The sequence below is a fragment of the Cetorhinus maximus genome, chromosome 9 (assembly GCF_964194155.1).
Source record: "Cetorhinus maximus chromosome 9, sCetMax3.hap1.1, whole genome shotgun sequence".
In the NCBI taxonomy this organism is placed as follows: Eukaryota; Metazoa; Chordata; class Chondrichthyes; order Lamniformes; family Cetorhinidae; genus Cetorhinus; species Cetorhinus maximus.
In genome coordinates, this window is record NC_135887.1 from 109321674 (window position 1) to 109331026 (window position 9353).

General features: G+C 47.7%; 1 protein-coding gene across 2 annotated transcripts in view; it reads right to left on the reverse strand.

Moving 5' to 3' along the window:
- Positions 1-5989, reverse strand: part of ric8a (RIC8 guanine nucleotide exchange factor A) — a 54635-nt gene extending 48646 nt beyond the window's left edge. The window contains exon 1 of one of the 2 annotated variants that reach the window (XM_078549309.1): positions 5860-5989. In XM_078549309.1, the coding sequence (XP_078405435.1) occupies positions 5860-5943 (84 nt within the window). In that variant the 5' untranslated portion in view covers positions 5944-5989. The remainder of the gene's footprint in view (positions 1-5859) is intronic. The other variant, XM_078549311.1, reaches the window with a different exon arrangement.
- Between the last annotated feature and the right edge of the window lie 3364 nt (positions 5990-9353).

Below are 9353 nucleotides of genomic sequence, written 5' to 3' on the forward strand. Positions count from 1 at the left end.
ATGGAGCAGAAACAATTCCTTATGGCTATTTCTATAAAAAATATTGTTAAATAGTAAATTGAATACTGAGAAGATTTCAGCTCTATTTGTTGCATTGTCCGATCAATGTTGGCCTGGTTCACAAACCATTGAGTATCTTGTTCATTTTCAGTCAGAATTAATGATTTTGTGGGCAGTATAATCATTGTGTGAAATGATTCAGCTTTGAATAAAGGTCAATGCAAGTGAAGTAACAGGGCTCCTCATCCAAAGATTGTTAGTAAGGAACTTAACCTGGACAACGTTCAGGCTTGGGCTAATGGGTGGCAAGTAACTTTCACACCAGGCAATGACCATCTCTAACAAGAGAGGGTTTCACCTCCCTTTGACACTCAATAGCATTACTACCAACAAATCCCCACCTTCAACATCTTGTAGGGGTTGGGGGTTGAGGAAACAAATAGGAGTAGGAGTAGGTCATTCAGCCCCTCAAGCCTGCATCGCCATTGAACAGGATTAAGGCCAATCTCCTACTTCAGATACACTTTCCTGCACAATCCCCATTTCCCTTAATTTCCTTAGTAGCAAAAATCTGTTGATCTCTGTATTGAATATACTCAATGACTGAGCATCCGCAACTCTCTGCGGTAGAGAATTCCAAAGATCCACAATCCTCTGAGTTGCGTCCTCATAGATACAGAGACAAAGAATTTCGCTGCTGGACGACAGGATCAGAGAGTGACGAGCGAAGCAGGTACACTGCAGATCATTTCCAACATTTACTAACAGCCAGGTTATAAATAAAAACGGAAATTTTTGGAAAAGCTCAAGAGGTCAGGCAGCACCTGTGGTGACACGGAGTTGACATTTCAGGTCAAGATGACCCTTCATCAGAACTGAAGATAGAAAGAAAACTGGTTGGGCAATAAATGCCAGCCTTGTCAGTGATGCCCTCATCCTGAAAAATTCATAAATAAAAACACAACTTGCATTTATTTAACATCATTCACACCTCATCTAGACACCACTTTTGTTTCTTTACTACACCCATTACCGCTCTCTTTGGCTTTTGCATCAGCTAATCTTTTGTCATTTAATCTCTCCTGACTTCCACCCTATCTCACACTTTCATTTTTGTTCTCCCCTCTTCCACTGCCTCAAAAACTCTTATATTTCAATCTTACATCAGAACTGAAAAAAGATAATCTTGATCTGAAACGTCAACTCTGTTTCTCTCCACAGATGCTGCCTGACCTGCTGAGCTTTTTCAACATTTTTTGTTTTTATTTCAGATTTCCAGCATCCACAGTTTTTTTGCTCTTGGGTTATAAATAAACTTCCCCTAAAAATTAAAAACTGAAGTAATAAAGTTTTGAATTTTTGCAGTTGTGTTCTGGTCATATTTCAACATTAGGCAGCAGCAAATCAATACGGTGAAATGTGGGCCAGGAAGAGTGAATCACATCAACCACAACCCTCTTCATCCCAAAATAAGCTGGTCCCAGTACAAGTGACCATGAAGCTGTCAGTTTATAGTAAAAACCCATCTGGTTCACTAATGTCCATTAGGGAAGGAAACCTGCCATCCTTACCTGATCTGGGCCTATATGAGAGTCCAGACCCAGACAAATGCGGGTGACTCTTAACTGATTTCTGAAGTGACTGAGCAAGGGATCAGTGGTTCAAAAAGGTGGCTCACTGCCACCTGATCAGGGCAACTAGGGTTGAGCAATAAATACCAGCCTTGCCAGCGATGCCTACACCCTGAAAAATTAATGAATAAATGTACAATTTGCATTTATTTAACACCTTTAACGGATGTAAAAGTTCCAGAATGGTTCACAGGACTGGACATGGTTCACTGCATTCTCCAAGTATCACTGGTTTGTTGTTGTGCCTGCGAGTATTGCGCTTTTTAAATTTTCATCCTGCCTGAGTTCAAGATTGTGGAAATCATAGTCATAGTCATAGAGGTCTACAGCACAGAAAAAGGCCCTTCGGCCCATCGATTCTGCGCCAGTCAAACAAGAACCTAACCATTCTAATCCCATTTTCCAGCACTAGGCCCATAGCCTAGTATGCCATGGCATCGCAAGTGCACATCCAAATACTTCTTAAATGTTATGAGGGTTTCTGCCTCTACCACCCTTTCAGGCAGTGAGTTCCAGATTCCCACCACCCTCTGGGTGAAAACATTTTTCCTTACATCCTCTCTAAACCTCCTGACCCTTATCTCAAATCTACACCCCCTGGTTATTGATCCCTCCACCAAGAGGAAAAGTTCCTTCCTGTCTACCCCATCTATGCCCCTTATAATTTTATACACCTCAATCATGTCCCACCCTCAATCTTCTCTGCTCCAGGGAAAATAACCCCAGTCTATCCAATCTCTCCTCATAACTTAAACTCTCCAGCCCAGGCAACATCCTGGTAAGTCTCCTCTACACTCTCAAATCATATCTGATCTTATTAAAATCGGCTTTCCTCCAATTTAGAACTCTGGTTTCTGGCCCATCCTTGTCCTTTTCCACAACAACCCTGAATCTAACAGTTATGATCACTATCTGCAAAATGCTCCCCCAATGATACCTCTACCACTTGCCCGGCTTCATTCCCTAAAATTAAGTCCAGGACCGCCACCTCTCTTGTGGGACCTTCTATGGACTGGCTTAAAAAGCTCTCCTGGATGCATTTTAAGAATTCCGCTCCCTCTAAACCTATCACACTATGACTAACCCAGTTAATGTTAGGGCAGTTGAAATCCCCCACTATTACTGCCCTATTATTTTTACACTCCTCTGAAATTTGTCTACATATCTGCTCTTCTATTTCTCTCTGACTATTTGGGGGCCTATAGTACACTCCCAGCAATGTGATTGCTCCTTTTTTGTTTTTCAGTTCTACTCATATGGCTTCATTTGAGGAGCCTTCTAAGATGTCATCCCTCCTTACTGCTGTAATTGATTCATTGATCAATATTGCGATACCCCCTCCTCTTTTACCTCCTTCCCTGTCTCACCTGAAGACCCAATATCCTGGAATATTGAGCTGCCAAGCCTGCTCCTCTCTCAACCATGTCTCTGTGACAGCAATTAAATCATACTTCCATGTGTTAATTTGTGCCCTCAACTCATCTTCCTTATTCGTCAGACTCCTTGCATTAAAATAAATACCATCCAACCTTGCCAAACTCCCTTGTGCCTTAACTGGCCTATAATTTCTATAATCTGGGAGCTCATGCAAGTTCCTTGATTATAAGTACATCCCTGTCCTAACTCTCCCTGCACCAGGCTCCACAAAGAGCACTCTATCACCCAACGGTGAGTTCATCAGGCTCTGCAGGGCTGGCGTAATGTAGATTTACCTGCATCTCACCATGACTGAGAATGACAGAAAAGGACTTCGTCGCAGCACTGAGGCTGGAGCACTTCACGCACTGGAGGGAATACACCCCCAGTTTCTGGCACAGATCTATGGATTCAGCTCTGAACTTCAGACCTTCGGAAAGCAATTGAAATCCAAGCACCTGAAGAAAATCCAGTCCCCAATACTGAGCAAAAACATTTCTATAATGCCTTTACTGTAGCAAAATGTCCCAAGGTGCTTCACAGGAGCATTGTATCGAACAAAAATTGGCACCAAGCAGCAGGTGATATTAGGACAGGTGACCAAAAGCCTGTTAGAGAAGTGGTTTTAAGGAATGTCTTAAAGTGGGGGGGAAGGGGGTGATGGAGTCATTACTGCACAGGAAGCCATTCGGTCCATCAGGACCATGCCAGAAGAGAGGAGAGAAAGGTGGAGAGGTTTAGGGAGGGAATTCCAGAGCTTAGGGTCCAGGCAGCTAAAGGCACAGCCGTCAACAGTGGAGCAATTAAAATCAGGGATGTTCAAAAGGCCAGAATTAGAGGAGCACAGAGATCTCGAGGGGTTTAGGGGCTGGAGGGGGTCACAGAGGTAGGGAAGGACGAGGCAATGGAGGGGTTTGAAAATTAGAATTCCTAATTGGTGGACAGGGAGCTGACAAGGATCTGTCCCAGGAGAGTATTTCCATGCCCTTGTCATCATGCTAGAATTAACCACACCATTCCTCCACCACATATCAACCAGCATTGTGTAGATGGTTCTCTGTCCCTCACCTGTGCACAACTCTGCAGGACCATATTTATTGTCAGGCCCTAGAAAGTGGCACTGGCCAGAGCAGAGCCCTTCAACAGCTAAACCGGGTGTACGGAAAGTGAGTCATATGGGTCACTCATTAGGTGACAGGTTCCCTTCATTGAAGGATATTAGTGAACCAGTTGGGGTTTTTAAATGATCCAACAGTTTCATGGTCATTTTTTTCTGGGATTACCAAATATGTTGGATTTGATTTTACAATTTGCCAGGATGGAATCTGAACTTCTGGGTTCCTAATGCCAGACCATAACCTCCACAGCCTCCCACTGCCACCCCTCTACATTGACCCACCCCTCCAATCTCCAGACCAATCTCTCCCCATCCCTCTACATGCCCCTCCCAATCCTCTCGACACTCCTCCCTCCATCTCCCCACCTCCCGTTAAACAGGGAGAGAAATGCATTTCTCTATTGATTTTTCACTGTGGTCCTGTTCTGGGCTGGAAGTTTAACCCAGAGTAAAACGTTGTCATTGATTGAAGTTCAGACAATAAATATCTGGCGAGCAGCTGGAAGTTTGAAGGAAAACAAACCTGAGATCAAAGGAACAGCTAAAATTAATTTCATGTTTCAATCCCATAGGGAGAATCTCCACCCAAATATTCCACTCACCTTCACTTCAAAAGCAAATCCGAAGACCAGAGTGCAGCTTCAGTGTGTCTGCAGATAGACTACACCAATCAGCAATCCACCCCTCAGACTCACCCACACATTCCCAGAGACTCAACTCGACCCTGAGCAAAGCTGGCATTGGAGACAGAGTAGACCGCAGGCTTCTACATCGCATGCTGGGAGCTCCAGAGCCTGGGCACCCCTCCCAGGTACCCACCCCCTCCCAGCGCCCAGACGCCCCCTCCCCAACCCCGAGAGACCTAGACAAACTCCCCAACCCTCAGAGCCCCAGGCAAAACACCAACCCTCCCAAGAGCCCTGGACAACACCCCCGCCCCCACTCCCCTGAGACCTGTGGTACCCACATCCCAGACCCCTGGAACACCACCCCGCCAGAACCCTTGACAGCAGAGCTGTAATCCGGGGGAAGCTGCCACATCAGGCACTCCTGACACTATGAAAACAGCCTCCATATCCAAGCCTTGCTCCATCGGAAGCCAAAATGGTAAACCTAGTGACCTCAATGCTAAATGCCAACAATGACATAATACAATGCACAGACCCAGGTCAGCCCCAACGCCCACCCTGAACCCCCACAGTTCCTCCCACCGCACCTAACCAGGCCACCCTGGCACCCAAGAACTGGGACCCACACCCCAGGACCCAAACCAACATGGACCACTCCCCTGGACCCTCTCAATTCCAGGGGTGGGGGTGAGGGGCTGGACAGGGGCACGGCCCAGACGGGGGGGTGAGGGGGGGGTGTTGGGGCTTGGTGGACAGAGGAGGGGCTTGTATCCAGGGGGCGTGGCCCGAGGGGGGGCGGGGTTTATAATGAGGGGCGGGGCTGTCAGTAAGACAGCCTTGATATTGGCTGGTTTGTGTTTAATGGTAAGTGCCGGGGCCGGGGCCAGGTCTAGGTCTTGGATTAAAGGCTGGAATTCCTGCTGTTTGTCCGAAGAAGCGGGTTCAGCCCAGGTCCCGCTAGGCTCCGGGAGTTCTCCCGATGTGAGCCAGCTTCAAGCTCCGTTTCTCCCTCTGGCGGAGCCTGGTGCTTCTCCCTCTCTCTCTCCGGGGCTCAGTTGACACTCACCTCCGTATTGTGAAGTTGCAGAGCAGCAAGCACCGAGTCCTGATCCTCGCTCTCCAGCCGCTCGATAACCCGACTGAGCTCCATTCCCTCCCGGTCCAGAGCGGCACAGCCCAGCACGGAGCGGAACGGGCTGCCCTGCCCCGCCCCCAGGCCCGCCCCCAGGCCCGCCCCCAGGCCCGCCCCCAGGCCCGCCCCCAGGCCCGCCCCCAGGCCCGCCCCCAGGCCCGCCCATAGCGACAAGCCCCACCCCCAGGCGCGAAGCCCCGCCCACAAAGATAAACCTCGCCCCGGCAATTAGCCCCCGCCCATAGAAAAGCCTCATCCCCACCCCCCCCAGAGACAAGCCCCACCCCCAGAGACAAGCCCCGCCCCCATAAACAAGCCGCGCCCCCACAGACCAGAACCGCCCCAGGCTCTCAGCCCCGCCACGGTGACAGGACAAGCCCCCAGGCCTGAGCCCCGCTCATTGCGACAGGCCGCGCCCCATGGCCCCGCCTTACAGAGACAAGCCACGCCACCAGAGCCGCAGGCCCGCCCAGGGAAACAAGCACCGCCCCAGACCCACCAGCCACGCCCACATAGATAGGCCACGCCCCCAGGACCGCAGCTCCGCCTACACACCTGCGCATGTCACACAAGCGCACGTGCTTCGAGAAGCGCACGTGTTTCGAGAAGCCCATGTCCCCTCACCCTGCAGGAGGCCAGCCTGCGGCACCGAGCCCCAGTGTCATGTCCCAGCCGTCCCTGGGCTGGCAATAGGAGTAGGTGTTTAATATTCATTAAAGTTGCTGAAAATCTACCCCCTTAGCTTCCCTATCTCCCTGCCCCTGTCTCTCTACCCTTGCAGCTCTACCTCTATCTTCTTGTCCACTCACTGCCCCTGCCATGTGCTACCGTCCTGGCCCCATCCTGCATGGGATCTTGCTGTACACAGGCTGCCAGCTGCATCTTCCTTTATTAACTAGGAAGGGAAGCAATGGCGTACTGGTATTGTCCCTGGACTAGTACTCCAGAGACCCAGCATAATTCTCTGGGGACCTAGGTTTGAATCCTACCATGGCACATGGTGGAATTTGAATTCAATAAAAAACTGGAATTAAAAGTCTAATGATGACCATGAAACCATTGTCGATTGTTGTAAAAACCCATCTGGTTCATTAATGTCCTTTAGGAACGGAAATCTGCCGTTCTTACCTGGTCTGGCCTACATATGACTCCAGTACATGTGGTTGACTCTCAAATGCCTTCTGAACAAGGGCAATCAGGGATGGCCAGTAAATGCTGGCCTAGCCAGTGATGCCCAGTCCAGGGAAGATTCACTAGGTTGACTCTGGGTATAGAGGGATTTTCTTATGAGGAGAGTTTGAGTACTCATTGGAGTTTAGAAGAATGAGAAGCGACCTTATTGAAACATAAAAGATTCTTAGGAGGCTTGACAGGGTAGATGCTGAGAGGTTGTTTCACCTTGTGTGAAGTCTAGGACCAGCAGGCATAATCTCAGAGTGAGGGGGTGCCCATTTAAAACAGAGGTGAAGAGGAATTTCTTCTCTCAGAGGGTAGTCAATCAGTGGAATTTTTTTACCGCAGAGGGCTGTAGAGTTAATTATATTCAAGGCTGAGATAGATTTTTAATCAGTAAAGGAATCAAGGGTTATGAGGAAAAGGCAGGAAAGTGGAGTTGAGGATTATCAGGTCAGCCATGATTTCATTGAATAGCAGAGCAGGCTCGATGGGCCGAATGGCCTACTCTCCTATGTCTTATGGTCACACCCCATGAATGAAAAGAAAGCACTTTAAGACTTGTTGATGTTGTGGAAGGCACTATATAAATGCAATTCCTTCTGTCCCTGTCCTCATTTCACAGGATTGCTCCAACCTGCCCACCCTTGGTGACCTTTCCAGCAATGTTGAAGAGAGCTAGTTCTGTCTCTCAGTCACCACGTTCAGCACCACTATCTCTGTGCTGTCAGCATAACACTGAATTGTGTTTATGTGAGCAGGAGAGTAGGATTAGACTAAGTGGTATATTAAAAGTTATAGGATGTGAGCAGGAGAGCGGGATTAAACTGGGAAGGATGTTAAATGGTGTGTAGAGTGAGGTGGAGTGTGGATTTGGGACTGGATGGGATACTAAAGGCTCGAGTGTGTGAAGGTAGAGTGAGATTAGACTGAATATGACATTAAGGGTATGGGGAGTGAGCAGAAGAGTGGGATTAAACTGGTTGGGATATTGAAGGGCATGGGGAGTGAAGGGGAGAGTGGGACAAGGCTGGTTTGGGTAGCAAAGGGTACACGGAGTGAGCAAGAGGTTGAGATTAGACTGGGGCTCAGACAATATAAAACACAAGCACAGGCCTGATGGGGTGAATGTGCTATTTCTCTGATGGAGCATTGCATAAGTTTGAAATTTTGACCGAATAATCTTGACAAAAACGCAGTAATCCAGATTCCAATGGCTATTCCATCACCTTTGCTCCTGTTGTACTCCTGGATCAAGGGCTTTAGCAACCTGACAATATTCTCTCCTAAACTAATACTTTTCTGTTGAACCAATTTAAGCTGAAACTGAATTTTTGGAGGCAACGCTGTCCTTAATCAATCTGAAGAGTTTGAGATTGTTCCCTTAACCAGAAAATATGTTTGTTCTGAGACAGTGAGACCTTCCATTTGCTGTGGTTTTCTAGTCAGTCACTGTTGTGCTGTTTTTAAGTTAGGCAAGTACAATGAGCTGCCTATTACCTTCAGCTTCACAAGGATAGTTAGGGTTAGAACCTCAAGATTGAATCAAATCTGCAAATTAATTGACTATTAAACATCTTTATGCTCATGAATCAGACTTTTCCTGAACAGTGGTCCACATCAATCATTGTTCTTGAAATTGAATTCCAGTGCTGTGTGTTTGGACACGCAGGCATTGTCATGGGGAATAATCAAAGTAAAACAATCTATTTTCTTTACAACATAAAGCAGTTTCAAGACCACAAAATGTGACTGCTACCATCACATGAAGGAAACATTGAAATGACCTGGCGAATTTCTGCATGTGGGATGCATTATTACTGCCTCAGTTCAACTCAATTCCCCTACAATATACCAATTATATGGCCAGATATCTCCTTCCATCTCAACAGCTATAGACAGGGAACCATTTCAGAAAGGGAGCCCCGCCTCCGATGTTTGATTGACAGGAAGCCCTCTCCTCCCTAGATTGATTGACAGGAAGACCCTCTTCCACAATTTGACAGGAAGCACCGCCTCCACAATTTGATTGACAGTAAGCCCCGCCCCTACATTTTGATTGACAGGGCGTCCTTGCACCAGAGTGACAAGAAGTCGCGCCTCCACAGCTTGATTGACAGGAAATCCCTCATCCACAATGTGACATGAAGCCCCACCTCCACTGTTTGATTGACAGGAAGCACCTACTCCACAGTTTGATTGACAAGAAACTTCCCTCCACAGTTTGATTGACAGGAAGCCCCTGGTCCACTGTT